At 43.7% G+C, this 22983-nt stretch overlaps 1 protein-coding gene across 6 annotated transcripts in view; it reads right to left on the reverse strand.

Annotated features, from left to right (window-relative positions):
- The window catches only part of LRRCC1 (leucine rich repeat and coiled-coil centrosomal protein 1), a 481085-nt gene that overhangs the window by 156321 nt on the left and 301781 nt on the right, over nucleotides 1–22983 (reverse strand). For all 6 annotated transcript variants that reach the window (XM_078687089.1, XM_078687090.1, XM_078687091.1 and 3 more), the window contains one exon: nucleotides 231–416. In XM_078687089.1, coding sequence (XP_078543215.1) covers nucleotides 231–416 — 186 coding nt within the window. The remainder of the gene's footprint in view (nucleotides 1–230; nucleotides 417–22983) is intronic.

Below are 22983 nucleotides of genomic sequence, written 5' to 3' on the forward strand. Positions count from 1 at the left end.
AGACAGATAACTCAATGTGGCAGCTATTGGATTTTCTATATGAAAACAGTTTGCCCTTCCAAACAGAAGGGAGGTGAATGGCACCTGTGTTTAAGTCCTCAGCCACAGCAGAGGTCAAACCACAACATGTTGAGAGCTAATGAAAAAATGTGGATGGAGCGGGTTCAATCAGTACTGTTTTAATACCAATAATCTGCCTAAATAGAATACAAATTAATAAAGACCCATACCTTTAAATCAGATACCGACTCTTCCTTCGACTTTGTTATTTCTGCTATCCTCATCTTTTGTTCTTTCACCATTGTAGTTAGCTCTTGAACTAATGTAGATGACTGCTTTTCTCTTTGCTTAGAATGAACAAGAGCACTCTTGTGCTCTGTTAGTTCAGTTGTGACATTCTCAAAACCATCCTTAACCTTCGGATTAATGAAAAATAAAACACAGAAGTCTTTATTGGCTACATCTGTTTTAAAAAGGTTTGCCACAAATGAATACATATAGCTATGATGTACCCTGGTATGAATAATGACCACATTATTTCAAATGATGTTGCACGATTATTACTGTATGTGAGTGTATAAAAAAAGTTAAAAGTAGCCAATAAACAAATACTACATCAGCACTTACTGGTATAGCTGCTCTGAAAACCAGCACTGGGAAAGCCAAAATTGCTATTTTTAATGAAGTAATGCATGCAAGCAAATAAATGCCCTAATGCGGTTTCTAGGCACTGGCACGGATATGTTTTGGCAAATACTGGCTTTTTCAAATTGTATCTGTATTGGTTTTAAAAAATAAAGCGGATACAACACTTATTAGTGTAGCAGTAGCAGGCCAGCATTTGCAGAGGAACGGCATGCTAATGTGATGTTTGCCTTTAGCAATATATTCTTCCTCCTAAAAGGTTCCATATACTTACCCCCGAAGATAGCTCAGGGAGTTTTCTACTTACCCGTAAAAAATCATTAGGAGCAGTGAATTAGGCGTCATAAATTAGGTAATACTAATGCTAATTATTTACAATGGCAAAAGTGCAGGATGAAGTGTTATATAAAACAGGTTACTATTAAAATGAAGGGAAATGGAGAACCAGCCCATGCAACAGGACAGTGGCATCAATGGCCTGGGTCTAACAAATCTATGTCTAATACCTAGTGCAGTATATTCAACACGCTAAGACGTAATAACAATAGCTGGATTTATTGGATAAGCCCATGCACTGAAGCATTTACAGGCAACAGAAGTATGATATATGATGCTACTTAAAAACAAGTCATTACTATTAAGATAATAATACAAACAACAGGATACAACACAGTGGTTCCTTGAAATTCCAAATAGATGAAGGAACTTCAATTGATCTTTTTCCACACACACTTGCATCATTTCCAATGGCACAAGATTCAAAAGTATGCACAAGTCTAGCAGTGCTGTGTAGTACTAGAGGCACTCCCATGTTTTGAACCACTTGACCTTTAACTACCATTACTTTAATTGACTTTGGTGTTTTACTGTACTCTTGCCTGAATGTAAGACATCATTTTTCCCTGCATGTGCATGTTTCCTTGAAGATGTATTTCATGTAATCTTGTAGTTTTAAAGTGGGAGAGCCTTCACAGAGTAGAACAGCGTTGCCAGGAACAGAACGTGCGGGATGTGTATTTGGAAGCATGAGAGAAAGAGAACAAGGTGTGGAATGTACCTCGAAGTGCAGTGTTATAAGTAGTGGTGCTCCAATGTGCATTGTGTTGTTCATTGGGGATATGAAGTGTGTGATGCTATAGGCAGTGGCCCACAAATGTAAATTGTGTTGTACATTGGGAAGTATTATGTCATCTTGAATTCTGACTCGGTCTTGCTTGAGCTTTTTGCACGCACAGGCAGGCCCCCCAGATTTCCCAAGTTGTTTAGGGTATTCATGTTCAAGGTTGTTTTTTTTTATTGTACTGCCGGAGACTTTCGTAAGTTTTGTTAAGATAAAGGCTGGAACACATGAGAATGCAGAAGGAGGGTGAGAACTCCTTTACCTTTGGAATACTTGCATGGAAAGTCGCCAATTCCAGTAAGTTTCCTTGGCGCAGAGGAAGGCCTCTCGGAACCTTCCGGTGTGTTTTGAGAATATAAAGCTGGGGTTTGTTGACTTGGAAACTGGAATTTGAGCCTGAATGACAGACGCGTCTACAGTGCAGCAGCTCCTGGTTTTGCGGAGTCTCTGGACCCTGGCTGTGAATTCCTGAGTCTGGAGGGGGCCAAGATGAAGCTTGCAGGCAGTGATGCATCTTGTTTTTGATTATTGCCATTGTGATGTGTGAGTGTCTGTGTGCACATTCGAGTCTCCAGTGGCTATAATCATCTGAGGTGTTTTCTTTGAATATTGACTTTGTGATGTGTGGGTGTCTGTGTGCAAATAAAGACTTCAGGTATTGTAATCATCTGATGTATTTAGTGTATATATCATTCTGATTTCTTGCAGCGGATGTCCAGCATAATCTGCTTGTGTTTCATTCTATATCATCTGCTTGCGTTTCATTATGTGCTTGCATTTTATTTCATGTATATTCCATGCAATATATATATATATATATATATATATATATATATATATATATATATATCAAAGCTCCAAACATCCACAAACGATAAGTCTGTATAGAAAGCAGCACACGCAGGGGGTGATTCCTCAGAAGATTTTAATGAGGAACCTCACAGCATACGACGCGTTTCGCCAGAGGGCTTCGTCAAGTACTGCAAAGAGCCAAGGCGCTCAACTCATTTTTAAACAAACAATCGTGCATGAAAATTTAAAAAAAAAAATGTTGGTATATACATTTAGAAACGATTGCTTTCTGTTTGTGTCTATATATGCTGCTTTCTATACAGACTTATCGTTTGTGGATGTTTGGAGCTTTGATTTATATAACGGGCACACCCCCGTTCTGGCGTGCACCCGCTCATGTGTGCAGCTAGCTGGTGTTTGGAGCTGGACATATATATATATATAAATCAGAAAGGTAGCCCCAAAGGAAGAAGGCCTCCAGCAGAAAATATTCCACTTTTTTATTGTTGAAAGCTCACACTCAGGCAAAAGCACAAGCCGAACATCCATTATACAGCATGGCCAGACGCGTTTCAGGAAGTTGATTCCTTTCATCAGTGGCGTGCATATGTTCGTTTAAAGACAGCGTGTTCCATGCGCTTTATATTTCCTAAGAACCTGCCCCAGTGGGCGTTGCCAATGTCTTAGCCTTGTGGTTCTTGTAGTGCCTGAAACAAAATAAAACTTCAGTGAGTCTGTCTTTAAAGGCATCTCTTTTAAACAAAGTTATTACCCCAGTGGGTTGGTGCAGGCTAGCGCTCGTGTGCCCGGCACGTTTTGTAGCTTTCATCTTGGAACTGCCGCCCGTTATGTGCAAACTGTCTTTAAACGAACAGATGTTTTGGAGTTAGGGGGCTTTGAACCTGCCTCTCTCCTCCATTCTCCTCCATTGGCTGGCTTCCTAAACGGAGGCCAGCCATTGGAGGAGAAGGGAGTCACTCCAATAAAGCCCCGTCTCTTTCGGATTCGGGGGCGTGTTTTTTTGCGTTCTTTCGCCTGTGACGTCATCCGTCACTCAGAACGCCCAAAACACGCCTCCTAAATTTGCGGAGCTTTGCGGCCGCCATTGCTCCCCGACCGCCTGACGCAACAGACATGCACAAGGCACACGTTTCACCAGCCAGCAGTCCCTGCAATGCCCAGCAACCTCCGCAGTGCAGCCCAGCTCCACCAGCGTCAGACCCCTGCTCCACGGCACCCAGCACTCATCTCAGGTGGGCGTCACAGCACAGGGAGGCTCCGGCAGGTTCCTCGCTTCTCCAGTTCTTCCTCTTGATCTTGCGGCCTCTGCGATGCTGCTGTGGAGGGGGCTGGCCGCCGCCGCGCAGGCCATGTGTGGAGTGTGCACTGAAGGCTTTAGCCGACGCGTGCCTCCTCTGGGGCGAGGGGGGCTCCCGGGAGCTGCAGGCACGAGCCATAGGTGGGGTGCGACAGCCCGTGGCGGGGGAAGATGGAATTCCGTATCTCTTTCCCCGCCGTGTCTTTTTCCCGCCCCCCTCCCGCTAATTAGGTCGTCCGCTGCTGTTCTCGTTCCCCTCTCTCCACAAATGTTATTGTAAAGCAGAAAACAATTTTAAAGCTATTGTGTGGGTGGGTGTTTTACTGTTGTCATTTTTTATTAGGTGCAACTAAGCTGCATTGTTTGCACGTGCAAACGGGTTACAGTGGCAGCAAGTATCTCTAAATCTGTGCAATTAGTGTCTAATGTTGAGTACAAGTGCTACAGAAAAATAATCCAAGTCGGTAACTTGCCAGGGCTTTGCTTGGACAGTATCACTGTATCAAACCCCCTAGGGATCGTGGGAAATCTGATAGTACTGGTATGCCCTGACCCCTGGGGGGAGAGCTGCCCCTGGGCAGCAGGTCTGAGACAAACAGGCTGCCTGCTAGGCCAGAGCACGCAAAGTGCAGACCCAGGGACATTCCCAGGAAAGGGTGACAGCGCTGTATCTTGTGGGAAGATGATCCCTTCATCTCTCCGCTTCATCCATATCATGAGGGAGCAGGGATCTCATTTCAAGAGGCGGAGAGGAGACGGGATGGACATTAGCTGGGGAGGGCGGGAGAGGGTGAGGGTGAGGGCAGATAAGAAAGGCAGTGGGAGGCCGAAAGGGGAAGCCCGTCGGAGAAACTTGAAACCGAATCTTGTTAGTGACCTGCAAAGTGTATTTTCCATGCCACTGGCCTCGCGCACTGCGAGTGGTACATCGCACATGAATGTTATATTAGTATTTGTTCACAGAGGTCCACAGAGAATGCAGGGACATTTTACACCTGCAGTTTTGTATTTACACTGGTCACGGCAGTTTATATTTGAATATTGACTGGAATATTGTTGCAGCGCACGGTCAAAAGATAAGTCTAGTGCAGCAGTGACGTGTATAGCAGCCAGTGTAATATACTGTCATACATACCCACCTACCTATAGGGCTGTAAGAAGTAAGTATGGAAAGTGCCTGATGCGGAGAGAGGAATGCAGGAAGGAAAACTGGGAAACAAGAATAGAGGCCCCAGGTTCTGTCTCCTGCCCCACACTGACATCCACAAAGGTTGGAACCCAGACCAACATGATCCCTGCATCCCCATTTCATGCTGTTGATGGTTGTGGCCGGGTGGCTCTGTGTGTGGGTGGGTGGCTCTGTGTGTGGGTGGGTGGCTCTGTGTGGGTGGGTGGCTCTGTGTGGGTGGGTGGCTCTGTGTGGGTGGGTGGCTCTGTGTGGGTGGGTGGCTCTGTGTGTGGGTAGCTTTGTGTGTGTGTGGGTGGCTCTGTGTGTGTGTGGGTGGCTCTGTGTGTGTGTGTGGGTGGCTGTGTGTGTGTGTGTGGCTCTGTGTGTGTGTGGCTCTGTGTGTGTGGGTGGCTCTCTGTGTGTGTGGGTGGCTCTGTGTGTGTGGGTGGCTCTGTGTGTGTGTGGGTGGCTCTGTGTGTGTGTGGGTGGCTCTGTGTGTGTGTGGGTGGCTCTGTGTGTGTGTGTGTGGGTGGCTCTATGTGAATGACTCTGTGGGTGGCTCTGTGTGTGTGTGTGTGGCTTTGTGTGGGTGGCTGTGTGGGTTCAAATGCAATAGGTCTTGCATTTGCGAGTGATTAAGCTATTGGCATTGTAAATGACAATGCCATTTATTTATGTTTTAAAAACAAAAACATGAATAAAAATTATGTCATCAGCAATGCCAATAGCTCTAACTTTAAGAATCCCGAGACCATTGCATTGTAAATGCTTGTTCTGTGAATTTCAAAGTTTTTTTCCTAACTATATAAGGCCTGAAACCTATGTTTTTTTCAGTGAATTTGCAAGGTTTTTTAAATGCTAATTTCTAACTATATAAGGCCTGAAACCTATGTTTTTTTTCAGTGAATTTCAAAGGTTTTGTTAAATGCTAATTCCTAACTATATAAGGCCTGAAACCTATGGTTTTTTCAGTGAATTTCAATGGTTTTTTAAATGCTAATTCCTAACTATATCAGGCCTGAAACCTATGGTTTTTTCATTGAATTACGAAGGTTTTTTAAATGACAATTTTTAAATATATTAATTGTTATTTTTTTACACTGATTTACTACATTTTTGCAGGCAGGTGTTCAGAGGGCACGCCCCCTTTTTACAACACTCTGCAGCGCAGCTCCATGGCGCTTACTGGAGATACCTGTTGGAATAGTTCCCTCTAGGGGACCTCTGGATTGAACAGGAATTAATTCCCCAACTTAAACTGTGCAAACGCACCCTGTAGAGTGTTCTAAATTGGGGGATTAAGTACCCTTGCATACTAGGGGTACCTGAAACCTCCATTATGCGCCAGGGGGCTGCATTGCAGAGAGGTGTAATGAGGCCACACCCTTTTTTACACCTCTCTGCAACACAGCCCCCGGGCGTGTTTGCAGAGGGGGAACTAATTCCCCTTGCATACTGGGGGTCCCTGGGGGCCAAATAGCCCACCAGGAGCCTCCAGTATGCGCAGAGGGGCTGCGTTGCTTTGCCCCGGGGGGCGGCGGTCCCCGGGGCAGTGTGGGGGGGGGATTGGGAACCCCCCCACACGTCTTTATCACTATGCCCCCGTGATTTGGTCCCCCCGGGGGGTAATTTAAAAAAAAACAGACCGTGTTTTAAAAAAAATAAATGTGGGCCTTTTTTGTCCTTGTGGGACCACCGGGGCAGGCCTAGGGGGTCAGGGTGTGTCTACCCTGCCCCCTTTTTGTGTTCTACACGTTTTTTTTTCTGCTTTCTTGTGCCTCGGTCTACCAAGCACAAGATGGATGCCAACACTTCCTGGTTTGAAGTGTTGACAGCCAATGAGCATGCAGCTTTCTCTGGAAGGCATGCTGATTGGCTGCCACTGTCTATCAACACTCCAAAACAGAAATTGTTGGCAGTCATCTTGTGCCTCGGTAGACTGAGGCACAGGAAAGCAGAAAAACAAACGTGTAGAACTCAAAAAGGGGGCAGGGTAGTAGCACCCTGACCCTCTAGGCCTGCTCAGGGTGACCCACAAGGACCCCCAAGGCCCCCCCAAACTTTTTTTGTTTTCAAAAAATCGCGGGGTGCTCGCACGGGTGCGCGCTTATAGATATATACATGTTTTCTCAACAACTACTGGAGGGATTTACACCATTTAAACAAAAGGCCGATCTGCGAATCAGACTCTACCATTTTGCCAAATTTGGTGTAATTCCGTTCAGGCTGTAGCCGTGTCTAATCGTCCTATGGAAATTAACATGGGGAAAACACGTTTTGGGACCCCCCCTTTTTTCGCGGCCCCCGCTTGACGAATCTACCCGAGACTTTCAGGGAAGAAGCGGAGCGGAACGGGCCATCTTCTTTGAGAAATTCGCGAAGATTCAACAACCGGCGCCAAAGTTATTCCCTATAGAATGTTGCGGATTTCCTATGTAAACTAGGTCATAAATATATATATATATATATATATATAAATCACAACAACCAGCTCCCACAGAGGCATCCACGGAAGAAGGCACAGACTCGGGGCAGTCAGGATACAGCATCAGTTTTATTAGATCAGGTCATCCTCAATCTCAAGATAACAGAGAGACGCGTTTCGGCTTACTAGAAGCCTTTATCAATCTACTTGGCGCTATTGTATCAATGATTTATATAGTCCCTCCCACTAAAAGCATTAATGAACATAGACAACATACTCTGAAGCATGAAACCACAGTGTAGCCCTGCGATGAGTATCCAAGGTTGCTGTGCATGGATAACAGGTAAAAACATACAATTATGTCTTTAAATTACATAGTGTTGTTAACCACCAAAACATATCTTTGTCTTAGTTGAATGTACATACGGATTTAAAATGTATATGCCATCTGCTTGGGTTGGGAACAAATAATTGCATAGTGCCGCCAAGCTCTCATTGCGCATTGCCTGTGTGTAAAATAAAGTAAAATATATTGCGTATACTAAAAGAACCATGCTGCTACTTATCCGCCTCATAATTGCATACCCACAACCTCTGACTCGACATTTTCATCAACACAGATGGTAGATTGTTGGGCATTTGGCCTCTGACCCCTGTTACGGAAACAATGTTCCCTCTAGCCCAGTCTTTGAAAACCGCGATTTCAGTACATTTTTCTAGAAGTAAAATGACAGGATAAATCACAGCTGCTTCCCCGGGGCCCAACTGAGCACAAAGTGTGCTACTCGACAATTGTATCTGCTTCCCAGCTCGTGCTTGTGTCCTGTTAGGACTACCTGTCCCATAATCCTACTTGCTGACCAAAGAAAAACGCGGTGGCACAGGCAGGAGTCCTGCAACATAGTCTTAATGATGGAAACCTTGCAAATTATAACAAAGTCCCGAGGTCAAAAGGCAATTGTAAAATTAGTCATTTAGAGGGGAACAGAGTCTCAGTGTCCTGAATGACATGCAGCAAATTAAAATATTGGTTCAAACCAGGCACCAGTTCGAGGTTGAGGGGGACCGATGGACAAAATACGGATGCGCCAAACCCACCTCACCGCATCGGCATAGGCCATCCGCAGTGCCCAGACCCAGTCACCAGATGGCGCCGGTCTTCTGGGCAAGGCATTTCTTGCTGGGAAAACGTAGAATCCGCGCTGGCTGTCGCAAAAACAGCCTCGCTACGGGCCCTTGGTCTCCCTCTGTAGTCATCCTCGTTCCTCATCCCAGCTGCCACACTGGGGGCTCCCCTTTAGCACTCCAGTACTCCTCCAAAGAACATTCGGTCAGAAAGGAGAGCCACAAACGACTGGTGTTCCGTGAAAAGCGTGACGACCGCTCACGCTGAATTAAATGAATCACAACAACCAGCTACCACAGAGGCATCCACGGAAGAAGGCACGGACTAGAGGCAGTCAGGATACAGCATCAGTTTTATTAGATCAGGTCATCCTCAATCTTAAGATAACAGAGCGACGCGTTTCGGCTTACTAGAAGCCTTTATCAATCTACTTGGCGCTATTGTATCAATGATTTATATAGTCCCTCCCACTAAAAGCATTAATGAACATAGACAACATACTCTGAAGCATGAAACCACAGTGTAGCCCTGCGATGAGTATCCAAGGTTGCTGTGCATGGATAACAGGTAAAAACATACAATTATGTCTTTAAATTACATAGTGTTGTTAACCACCAAAACATATCTTTGTCTTAGTTGAATGTACATACGGATTTAAAATGTATATGCCATCTGCTTGGGTTGGGAACAAATAATTGCATAGTGCCGCCAAGCTCTCATTGCGCATTGCCTGTGTGTAAAATAAAGTAAAATATATTGCGTATACTAAAAGAACCATGCTGCTACTTATCCGCCTCATAATTGCATACCCACAACCTCTGACTCGACATTTTCATCAACACAGATGGTAGATTGTTGGGCATTTGGCCTCTGACCCCTGATCGGTATTACAAAATAGGCACCTCTTTTGTGTCCACCAGCCACACCAACGAGTTAGAGTTGGAGATCAGTTTGTTTAAATTCATGCGTAATCTTCGCTTAAGACATTTCTTTGATAACATCATGCCTATATCTGATTCCATTCAAGTTGATCAACTCAGAGGATTACGTGCCAAGAGCACATTTATGGCACCAGTGAGCCATAAATCTTTTGATATCTTTGAGAATCTGGTGAAAAATGACATATCTGGTTTTAACTATGGACGCAAGAAAAAATATACCAACATGACCAATAAGGAGTTTGCCATTCTCAGGAATTTGGCCAACAACATCGATATCACCTACCAGTCAGCTGACAAGGGAGGAGCTTTAGTCCTCATGGACACTACATTCTACCGTGAACAAGTACAGGAACATCTGTCTGACACGAACACGTACAATGCCATACAATACAATCCCAAAAGTCAATATATGGATATCTTACTCACCATTCTGTCCACTGCTCATGACAACGGTATCATCAATCACACAACTAAACAGTTTTTGACTCCAAACAATCCAAGAACTCCAAGCATGTATATGCTACCAAAAATTCATAAGCATATGACACGACCACCTTTCAGACCAATTGTTTCTACCCGAGGTAGTATTCATGAAGGAACTGGTAAATTCATTGACAGATACTTGCAACCATTTATACAACTATCACGCACATATGTTAAGGACACTACCGACTTTTAACACCAAATACAGAATGTTTCATTTGAGGAAGATGATCCAATCTGGTTATGCTCTATAGATGTGAAGTCACTGTATACCAGCATACCACACGATCTTGGCATGGAGGCTATTGAGGACATTTTGGTACATTCAGACCTAGACAGAGAATTCCAGCTATTCATTATGCAACTCATGTACTTCACACACTATCAGAGTTATTTCACGTGGGAGGATCAATGTTACACTCAGTTGTCCTGGACCTCAATGGGCAACTGTGCGGCACCTGTTTACGTCAATGCGTTCATGAAATACTTTGAGGAGAACAATATCTTGAACCAGACCCCTTGGCAGACACATGCCAAGATGTTCCTGAGATACATAGACGACATTTTTAGGTCTCGCCTTTACCATTCCGAAGGAATGGGAAATGGCGAGAATTCAAGTGCTCGAACTGATTGTGAAACCACCGCTTTTTTTCGTGGCGTTTTCTTCGAGTGCACGTGGCCACAGGCACGCGCTTTTGGCCCATACACTTTCATGGCCATCTGTTCCTCAATGTCCCTCCCACCCTTCGTTTGATCTTGCCGCGAGTTCAGGCTAATGGCCCTCCCCCTCCCCCAGCACAGAGCGCGCATCGCGGCCGCACAGCACATCAAAGGGCTTCTCCCAGCGTGTGCTGTGCGGCTTCTCCTCCCCTAATTATGTGGCCGGCCGTACTTGTGTTTCCGGCCGCTTCCCGGCCACTCTTGTATTTAATTAGCAGCAGCAGCATTTCTCCTGCGCCAGGCCACATCAAAGGCTCAGAGCCACTTTCACCCACACAGCAACACTTACGCAACGCCACTCACACCCACGCAAGCCCACTATCATCCACGCAACACGCCACTCACCCAAGCAACACCACTCACACACGCAACGCCACTCATCCACGCAACGCCACTCACCCACGCAACGCCACTCACCCACGCAACGCCACTCACACACGCAACGCCACTCACACACGCAACGCCACTCCCACACGCAACGCCACTCCCACACGCAACGCCACTCCCACACGCAACGCCACTCCCACACGCAACGCCACTCCCACACGCAACGCCACTCACACACGCAACGCCACTCACACACGCAACGCCACTCACACACGCAACGCCACTCACACACGCAACGCCACTCGCAGATTGTGGGTGCAGATTGTGGGTGCAGATTGTGGGTGCAGATTCAGAGTGCAGATTCAGAGTGCAGATTGTGGGTGCAGATTGTGGGTGCAGATTCAGAGTGCAGATTCATGGTGCAGATTGTGGGTGCAGATTCAGGGTGCAGATTGTGGGTGCAGATTCAGAGTGCAGATTCAGAGTGCAGATTGTGGGTGCAGATTGTGGGTGCAGATTGTGGGTGCAGATTGTGGGTGCAGATTGTGGGTGCAGATTCAGAGTGCAGATTCAGAGTGCAGATTGTGGGTGCAGATTGTGGGTGCAGATTGTGGGTGCAGATTGTGGGTGCAGATTGTGGGTGCAGATTCAGGGTGCAGATTCAGGGTGCAGATTCAGGGTGCAGATTCAGGGTGCAGATTCAGGGTGCAGATTCAGGGTGCAGATTCAGGGTGCAGATTGTGGGTGCAGATTGTGGGTGCAGATTGTGGGTGCAGATTGTGGGTGCAGATTGTGGGTGCAGATTGTGGGTGCAGATTGTGGGTGCAGATTGTGGGTGCAGATTGTGGGTGCAGATTGTGGGTGCAGATTGTGGGTGCAGATTGTGGGTGCAGATTGTGGGTGCAGATTCAGAGTGCAGATTCAGAGTGCAGATTCAGAGTGCAGATTGTGGGTGCAGATTGTGGGTGCAGATTCAGAGTGCAGATTCAGGGTGCAGATTCAGGGTGCAGATTCAGGGTGCAGATTCAGGGTGCAGATTCAGGGTGCAGATTCAGGGTGCAGATTCAGGGTGCAGATTCAGGGTGCAGATTGTGGGTGCAGATTGTGGGTGCAGATTGTGGGTGCAGATTGTGGGTGCAGATTGTGGGTGCAGATGTGGGTGCAGATTGTGGGTGCAGATTGTGGGTGCAGATTGTGGGTGCAGATTGTGGGTGCAGATTCAGAGTGCAGATTCAGAGTGCAGATTGTGGGTGCAGATTCAGAGTGCAGATTGTGGGTGCAGATTGTGGGTGCAGATTCAGAGTGCAGATTCAGAGTGCAGATTGTGGGTGCAGATTGTGGGTGCAGATTCAGAGTGCAGATTCAGAGAAAACTCAGCAGCACCACCACCATTGCAATGCAATAGGTCTCGTTTTAACGCAAATTTAAGCTATAGGCCTTGTAAATGACAAAGCCTTTTATTTATGTTCCAAAAACCAGAACGCAAAAATAAAGGGCATTATCATTTACAATGCTAATAGTTCAGACTCGCGTTATTGCGAGACCTATTGCATTTCCAATGCTTGTTGTTCTATGGCATGGAGATGAAATTTCTTTGACAACAGCACTGTCACAATTGAATCACATCAATGAACGGATTCAATTTACTTTTGAAATCAGTCAAGAGTCTATCACCTTCTTGGATGTCAGTGTTAACAGAGCCAAAGATCATTTGGAAACCAATTTGCACAGAAAAATAACGGATAAAAACAACACACTGCACTATAAATCCTTCCACCAATCATCATTAAAAAATCATCTACCGTTCTCTCAACTGCTTCGTGTTAAACGAATTGTATCGGATCCAACAAAATTTGAGACACACGCAGACAACATGATTAAACGTTTTGAACTGAGAGGTTATCCCCACAACATCTTGAACAACGCAAAGGAACGCTGTGACAAATTCAAACGTCAAGATGCATTAACAATGAAGAATAAAGACAAGACCACAAGACCTGTGGTCGTTTCTAAATTCTCAGTTGTTTCCAAACTCTACAAGACGTCAATACTCAAACATTGGTCGATCATCAGCACAGAACCAGATTTTAAACAACTTTTTGAGGAACAACCTTTGTTTGCGTACAAAAGGGGAAAAACATAAAAGAAATCATTAAACAACCATAACGAACCACCTCTACCATGTTCAAAGGGAACCAACCTTGCCTCAATTGCAAAAATTGCAATAATTTGATAAAAGGATCGGTTTTAAAACATCCAATGAAAGGCACTGACATCAAATTGAAATTGAATGCGACGTGTGACACTGAAAATGTGATCTACATTGTTAAATGCCCATGTGGATTGGTCTACACTGGAAAGACCTCACGAAAGTTGAAAATACGCATTATTGAACATAAAAGCAATATAAGGACTGAAAACGCTAAATCCAGCTTGGCGACACATTTCAAAGAAAAAAGACACAACATCAGTCAACTTAGATTCGCTGCTGTTGAAGTGGTGACAAAGCGAGAAGACAGGGACAACAATAACTTTTTGCTGCAACGTGAGAACCATTGGATTACATTTTTACAATCCACCAAACCTTTGGGTCTAAATGATCGTATGGAGTTTTTATGTTACCTGTAAATGAGGATTTTTGTTCAAATTATGATGCATCATTTAATTAATTTCATGTATTTCAAATATGTTCTCGTTTTAATCGCACACTAGATCAGTTTTTGACCATTACAATATGGCCGCCTATTCGTTGTCCTCTTTCTATACACATGATTTCAGGTGGGTGCACTTCCGTATATTTGACACACACACACGGCTGTAGACGCATGGAGTAGACGCGCGAGTCCACGCTGCACCATCAGTAAGTTCCATATTAACGTCGTCCGCATAGCGTTTTACACTTTGTTTAGGCTTTGTCGCTTTTGTTAATTGCTGCGTTAGCACGTTGTGCTTTGGGAACTTAAACATTTTGTTGATCATGTAACATCAACCGCGAACTCCTTTTGATGAGTCACGAGTGAACACACGCCTTGGGTTGTCATCATTGCACAGTTCGATATTCGCACCGGCTCATCTGCAATTTGTTTTAAAACGTTTGCACACTATCGATTATGCACGTCACTTAATTCTTCTTTGGGGGTGGCCCTCCATTGGGTACACAATACTTTTTATATTTCGGTTTATCCTGTGAACATGCACGAATCATTTTTTGAACACACTTTGTTTAGTTTCACCCTATATGCACATTAACTCTGTTTATTTCAACCTGCACGCAACCATACCTGAATGTCTTAACTTATGTTTTTGATGCATGTATATCATTCATTTCCTGTGGGATCATACATACATTGTGTTTATATTATTTGCAGAACACCCCTGATGAAGGACAATTTGTCCGAAATGCATTGGGTGACGATGAATTTATCAAGAGTAAAATGTGACATATGAATTGATCGACCATGACAAAGCAATCAAATTTATTCATGTGAAAAACAACAGTGAATAAAAGAAGAAGCAAGTCATTACAAATTGGATTTGAATTTTATTGATAATCAGTTATAAAACGTTCTTCGTTTTCCAAGGTTGTGCTCAGGGAGTCAGCACTTACCTTAAGTGCTGCGGACACTATTTGCATTTCAACACCTTCTGTCAGGGGGTGATATCTTTGAAGCACACCACAGCTATTCATTTTTGATACAGAGCGGCAGTGCGCAATCCAAAACCCCCTCTAACATAGAAAAAACAACATTGCGACTCCTACTATAGCGAGACAACAACTACAACAATCCACTGGTGAAACTACAGAACCTTCTACATCCCGCGATGACTCATCCTCCTTGGTTCATTTTTTAGAGCCTGGCCAAGAAGAAAGAGAAGACTCAGGAGGAGCAAGAATAAAAGAGAAAGACAAAGAAAAGGGGCCCCCACAAACGCGAAGCACCATTCAGAAGAAGGACACCAAACCCAAGAAGAACACTTAGTCATCAACATTTCAGACGCTCACCTGACTACACATGAAATGAAACCACTTGAAAAAGGCACTTCTTTTATTCCAACCGCGACAACAAATTTACTGGAACTTGAAGTCAGTACTTTCAAGTTTACCAGAAAACTCAGATTACGTAATTTTTTTGACTGTGTCCTCACACCGACCACACAGACCAAACCGGACCAACTTATGGGATTACGTCCCCACAGCACATTCCTAGCACCAAGCAGTCACAAATGTATTGACTTATTCGAGAATCTAGTGAAACGAGATCTTTTAAAACTGAATTTCAACAAGAAAGTCATCAAAGATGTAACACAAAAAGATCTAGACACTTTTAAGAAAATTGCCACCAACAAAAACATTAAATGCTTGAAAGCAGACAAAGGCGGCGCCTTAGTGATTGTCAATACCAGCATGTATAACCGAAAGGTTATTGATCAGTGACGAGAACATATACATGAAACTACCCAACAATCCAACTCACGAATTCAAAGAGATCTTGTCTAACATCGTTTCTAAAGCACACGAATCAGGAATCATTGATGATCGTACTAGAAAATTCCTTATTCAAGAACATCCGAAGAGTCCCTCCATACACATGACACCCAAGATTCACAAGAATCTGGTCGACCCACCATTTAGGCCAATTGTCTCCACCAAAGGATCGATACATGAACCTGTCGGGAAATGTATAGATAAGTATCTCCAACCTTCAGTCAGAAACATGAAAAGTTACGTGAGAGACACCACTGAATTTTTACAAAGACTTATGGAAGTGCCCATCCATCCAGATGAACAACTAATACTGTGCACTGCTGATGTTAGTGCATTATACACTTCTATCCCGCATGACGGCGGCATAGAAGCCATTGAAAAAACCATCTTAAATTGCAATCTCGAATTACCGATGCAAGAGTTTCTTATGCAACTAATGACTTTTACGCTATACCATAGCTACTTTCAACATGACAAAAATTGGTACCTTCAAATGTCTGGAATGTCCATGGGAAATTGTGCGGCTCCCACATATGCCAACATATACATGAAAGAGTATGAGGAACTCCACATCTTTGGCAATAAGAATTTCCACAAAAACATCAAGTTATTTATACGCTACATCAATGACCTATTCATCTTATGGAAAGACTGAGGAAAATTTACAACAAGCTTTGATGGAACTGAACAAAAAAAATGAAAGGATTCAACTGACATGGCAAATGAGTAAAGACACTATACATTTTTTGGATGTGGCCATCACCAGGATTGCAAATGGGTTTAAGACTGACCTTTACCGAAAACCCACAGATCGAAACAATACCCTTCACTATAGTAGCTTCCATCAGGGAGCTCTTAAGAACCATTTACCATTCTCGCAAATGCTGCGTGTTAGACGCATAACATCTGATGATCAACTTGCCGCAGTACGAATGAATGAAATGAGAGAAAGGTTTACAGAAAGAGGGTATCCTAAACTCATACTTGAGGATGCGAAAACAAAAGCTCTATCCACCAGGAGACAAGATGCATTAAAGAAAAACATAAAACAACCGGATGACAGGATGGTCCTGGTATCAAAATTTTCAACCATGAGCCGAACTTACAAAAAAATCATTTTGAAACATTGGCCGATTTCAGAACTAGAGCCTGATTTCAAAGACATCTTCAAGAAACCACCTATATTTGCTCATACAAGAAGTCAAAACATCAAAGAAATATTAGAGAAACCCCCCACCATTCAAACCAACTACAAGGGCACACGCCCTTGTATTAATTGCAGCAACTGCAACAACATTACTAAAGGCAATAGAATTACCCACCCCATGAAAGGGAATAACATCAAACTTCACGTAAATGCAACCTGTGATTCCACAAACTTGATTCACTCCCTAAAATGTCCATGTGGTAAAATCTACGTGGGTAAAACAGAGAGAAAAATAAAGTACGGATAAATGAGCATAAATCCAATATAAGAACAAATAACGAAAAGTCTGCAGTGGCAGTTCATTTCAACCAACAAAGACACACCATTGCCCAAATCAAACTCATGGTTTTGGAAATTATCGATAAAGTGGAAGGGAGAGACAACCACAAACATCTGCTGCGACGCGAAATGAGTTGGATTTATCGCTTACAAAGTATGAAACCTTTTGGTCTAAACGACAGAACTGAATTTAGTTGTTACTTATGACCAATTTCGCCTTATGAAACCATTCGTATGGTCTTACTGACACTGAGACTTTGCTGTACCTCACACTGAATCAAGTGGTATTTAAAGTTATATTACTTATGTAGTATGAATTATGCTTTGTACTATGTATTAATTGGCCTCTACTGACAGGCAGTATTTTTAGTAGAGTGATATTCATTTGAACTATAGTTAACTTTAGTTATATGTGTATTCAATAGTCGAATGTTTCACTTTAATGTTTTGATTTGTTTACCCCACTCAAAATGGCCGCTCTTGTGAGTCCATCGTTGATGTTTAGGCCCACCTGTAGGTCACGTTACTAACCACTAGCTCTAGCAAAAGCACGCACTACCTCACTTCCGCGTTTTGGTCGGCGGATCGACATCCAGGAGCTTGAACACTATCTACGTTTAACATCACTAACCCGATAACGTAAGCTATATTTTCTTTAATACCCTGTTTACCGTGTGGGTTACGCTATTTAAGGCACTGATTAGGCTATAAAGGTAATATTTGATCATATTTACTCCGCAGAGCACAGCATTTTAACACTCCGACCGAACGATTGTAAGTAGTCGATTAAACCTAGTTGTATCAGCACGCTCTTTGTAACTAATCGCGCAACATCTCTACACCCCGTGGTTTCTTTTTAACGGCTGCACGATTGCAAGTGGTTTCTGATGTAACACGTGTGTTCACTCTTCCTTCATATTACTTTTACACGCTGGGTTTCTTGCACGAGTTTCCCTTTTTTCTTTCACATCGGGCACACATGATGTGTGGCACTTAACTTATTGTTACACATATACCCACATTTATAATGCATGGTTTTTTATGCATCTTCACACATAAGGTTGTTTGAGCACACCTTAGTGTTTGACTATAGTTATTTTTACCATCCAAACCACTTTTATATCTTCTTCGCCCTTTACAGTACTCCTTGAAAAAGGGCACCCCAAGCCCGAAATGCATTGGAGTTGGAATTAAATGCTGTGTTTAATGAGATGTTCATCATTACACCAAATGTACCGACATATTGAACATAAATTATGAAACTTGAAACCATACATAAAATTTGAATAATGTAAATTCAACAACAGTGGAGTCATTTTTTTGTGAACCCCGAGGAGTGCATCACACAGGGATGCATCCAAGTAGTTGTATGCACATTTGAACTACATTATGAAAGCTATCATCCACAAGCACAGAAACAGAGTATTCCTTTCAGACAGTTTCTACGATTACAACTAAATTGGTCCAATTTACCAGACTTTAGTTTACAAGCAACTATGAAAAGCAAAATTCCTGACCAGTGGATATCCACACCGTCTAGTCAGAGAATCTTACAAAAGAGCGAGATTTTATGACAGATATTCCCTATTCAAATCACACACTCATATTCCAGTTACACAACTAGTTTGTGTCATTAAACATTCCACCATGAATGGAAAAAGTCAGACAAATGATAAATTCCAACTGGCATATTCTCAATAGCCATACTGATTAAGTGTTCAAGCTTCCTAAGCCTTTATTTGCTCACCGTCGCAATAAAAATATCATTCTACATTCTCACTTTACAGGCAGTCCGTCATTCATTCAAAAAACTATTGATGGCACTTTGCCAGTGAAAGGCACTTTCAAATGCTCTCAAAGTAAATCATGTGACACTGTAATTGAAGGCAATACATACATTCACAATGGATATACCATCCATGCCAATAAATTCTGTAACTGTAAAACTAAAAATGTGATTTATTTTTTACTATGCCCTTGCAATCTGGGCTACGTAGGCGAAATGTCTCGCTCATTGTCCACCCGTTTGACGAAACACCGATCAGCCATCCGTACCTTCAAAGCTACTGCGCCTTTAGTCTCACATTACCTTGAAAAGGAACATACAACCAATAACATCAGGTGGCTTATACCTGAGAAAATGGAAATAACTCAAGAGTAAAAGTAACGATAGCCGTAAAAGGAGAGAGGTATTCTGGATTTTTGTCTTAGACACCTATAAACGTGGTCTCAACAGTGAGATGCCCTGGGAAAATGCTGTATGCTATAAGTGAGGTAGTGAGTGAGTGAGTGAGTGATGGTATTTATAAAGCGCACTAATGCCGAGGCGTCTTGGCGCTGTGCAAGGCAACAAGCTGAGAGGGATGACCACGATCCTATCTAGTGAAAAGCCACGTTTTGATTTCCCTCCTGAACTGCAAGTGGTTGGAGATCTGCCTGAGCTGTTGAGGTAAAGCGTTCCAAAGCCTTGAAGCCAGATGGGTGAAACTCTTCCCTCCCCAACACTGTCTATTGATCTTAGACACCAAAGCCAGCCCGTGAGAGGCAGACCTTAACGGGCGGGTTGGCGTGTACCTGGAAAATAGATGTTGAAGATCGAGGGCCCCCATTCCCGCCAGCGCTTTGTGAACTAGGCACAGCGCCTTGAAGTCAATACGCCAATGGACTGAGAGCCAGTGCAGCTTCCTGATGGCCTGTGAGGTGGAACAAGTAGCAATCTGGCAGACGCATTCTGAATAGACTGCAGTTTGGCCAGTTGTGCACACCCCACTCCCAGGTAAAGGGCATTGCCGTAGTCTATTCTAGAAAAGACAGTGGCAGTTATGACCGTTTTCTTGAGATGGTAAGGAATAAACGGCCAGATCTTTCTCAGCCCCTTAAGCACAAAGAAGCATGCAGACACTACCTGGTTTACCTGTGGCTTCCAAGCCAAATCCTTATCAAAAAGGAACCCAAGGTTCCTTGCTTTCACCACTGGAACCGGACAAGCTCCCGCAGACGAAGGCCACCAGGTATGGTTCCAGAGGGATGCTTTCTGTCACAAACTCGAGAACTTCTGTCTTTTCGGTGTTCAATTTCAGAAAGTTCGATTTCATCCACTGCATAACTGCCGACATACAGTCGGCGAAATCAGCTGACTTCGAGTCTGCAGAATGGGGCATAGAGACAATCAGCTGAGTGTCATCAGCGTATGACACCAGTTTAAAGCCCAGGTTCTTTATTATCTTAGCCAAAGGGGAGACATAGATATTAAACAGGGTAGGCGATAACGCCGAACCCTGAGGAACTCCTCCAGGAAGGGTGAAATTGTCTGACTGATGGCCCTTCCATGAGATGGCTTGTTCCCTATCTGACAGAAAGGAGGAGAGGAGATCTAATGCTAGGCCCCCGACACCGATATCCTGCAGCCGTTGGATAAGTACCTCGTGGTTTACGGTGTCTAAGGCCGCCGTAAGATCCAGTAGAATCAGCGTGACCCTACCTCCCTCATCCATCCCCTTCCGGATTTCCTCGGCTGTCATCAACAGGGCAGTTTTAGTTGAATGATTAGCCCGGAAGCCGTGCTGAGTGCTGTCTAGAATGTGCCATGTCTCAAGATAAGAGGATAATTCCACATTCATGGCTTTTTCCACTAGCTTAGCTGGCAACGGCAGGCAGGATATAGGGCGATAGCTCTTCTCGTCAGAAAGGTCTAGCTTGGGATTCTTTAACAGGGTCCGAATGCAGGCCTTCTTCCATATTAGTGGAAAGAGTCCCGAGCTCAGCATCTGATTCAAAACCGGCAGTAATAGGGCACTGGTTTCAGTTGGTGCCAAATGAAGCACAAAAGGTGGGCAGGGATCTATTGGAGAGCCTGACTTGGTGCTCAGCAGCAAGTCAGCCAGCCTGTTCACATCTAGCAAGGGAAACGATGAAAGTACACCTTGTGCATTACATATATAATTGCCCCCGCTTTGCACTATGGGTGTCCTGTCTGCTGTTGTAGACAGATCATTGTAAACAGCTTTCTCTGGAAGGCATGCTGATTGGCTGCCACTGTCTATCAACACTCCAAAACAGAAATTGTTGGCAGTCATCTTGTGCCTCGGTAGACTGAGGCACAGGAAAGCAGAAAAACAAACGCGTAGAACTCAAAAAGGGGGCAGGGTAGAAGCACCCTGACCCTCTAGGCCTGCTCAGGGTGTCCCCCAAGGCCCCCCCAAACTCTTTTTGTTTTCAAAAAATCGCGGGGTGCTCGCACGGGTGCGCGCTTATAGATATATACATGTTTTCTCAACAACTACTGGAGGGAATTACACCATTTAAACAAAAGGCCGATCTGCGAATCAGACTCTACCATTTTGCCAAATTTGGTGTAATTCCGTTCAGCCGTTCGGGCTGTAGCCGTGTCTAATCGTCCTATGGAAATTAACATGGGGAAAACACGTTTTGGGACCCCCCCATTTTTCTCGGCCCCCGCTTGACGAATCTACCCGAGACTTTCAGGGAAGAAGCGGAGCGGAACGGGCCATCTTCTTTGAGAAATTCGCGAAGATTCAACAACCGGCGCCAAAGTTATTCCCTATAGAATGCTGCGGATTTCCTATGGAAACTAGGTCATAAATATATATATATATATATATATATATATATATATATATATATATATAAATCACAACAACCAGCTCCCACAGAGGCATCCACGGAAGAAGGCACAGACTCGGGGCAGTCAGGATACAGCATCAGTTTTATTAGATCAGGTCATCCTCAATCTCAAGATAACAGAGAGACGCGTTTCGGCTTACTAGAAGCCTTTATCAATCTACTTGGCGCTATTGTATCAATGATTTATATAGTCCCTCCCACTAAAAGCATTAATGAACATAGACAACATACTCTGAAGCATGAAACCACAGTGTAGCCCTGCGATGAGTATCCAAGGTTGCTGTGCATGGATAACAGGTAAAAACATACAATTATGTCTTTAAATTACATAGTGTTGTTAACCACCAAAACATATCTTTGTCTTAGTTGAATGTACATACGGATTTAAAATGTATATGCCATCTGCTTGGGAACAAATAATTGCATAGTGCCGCCAAGCTCTCATTGCGCATTGCCTGTGTGTAAAATAAAGTAAAATATATTGCGTATACTAAAAGAACCATGCTGCTACTTATCCGCCTCATAATTGCATACCCACAACCTCTGACTCGACATTTTCATCAACACAGATGGTAGATTGTTGGGCATTTGGCCTCTGACCCCTGATCGGTATTACAAAATAGGCACCTCTTTTGTGTCCACCAGCCACACCAACGAGTTAGGAGTTGGAGATCAGTTTGTTTAAATTCATGCGTAATCTTCGCTTAAGACATTTCTTTGATAACATCATGCCTATATCTGATTCCATTCAAGTTGATCAACTCAGAGGATTACGTGCCAAGAGCACATTTATGGCACCAGTGAGCCATAAATCTTTTGATATCTTTGAGAATCTGGTGAAAAATGACATATCTGGTTTTAACTATGGACGCAAGAAAAAATATACCAACATGACCAATAAGGAGTTTGCCATTCTCAGGAATTTGGCCAACAACATCGATATCACCTACCAGTCAGCTGACAAGGGAGGAGCTTTAGTCCTCATGGACACTACATTCTACCGTGAACAAGTACAGGAACATCTGTCTGACACGAACACGTACAATGCCATACAATACAATCCCAAAAGTCAATATATGGATATCTTACTCACCATTCTGTCCACTGCTCATGACAACGGTATCATCAATCACACAACTAAACAGTTTTTGACTCCAAACAATCCAAGAACTCCAAGCATGTATATGCTACCAAAAATTCATAAGCATATGACACGACCACCTTTCAGACCAATTGTTTCTACCCGAGGTAGTATTCATGAAGGAACTGGTAAATTCATTGACAGATACTTGCAACCATTTA

The sequence above is a fragment of the Lissotriton helveticus genome, chromosome 4_1 (genome assembly GCF_964261635.1).
Source record: "Lissotriton helveticus chromosome 4_1, aLisHel1.1, whole genome shotgun sequence".
NCBI classification, from domain to species: Eukaryota; Metazoa; Chordata; class Amphibia; order Caudata; family Salamandridae; genus Lissotriton; species Lissotriton helveticus.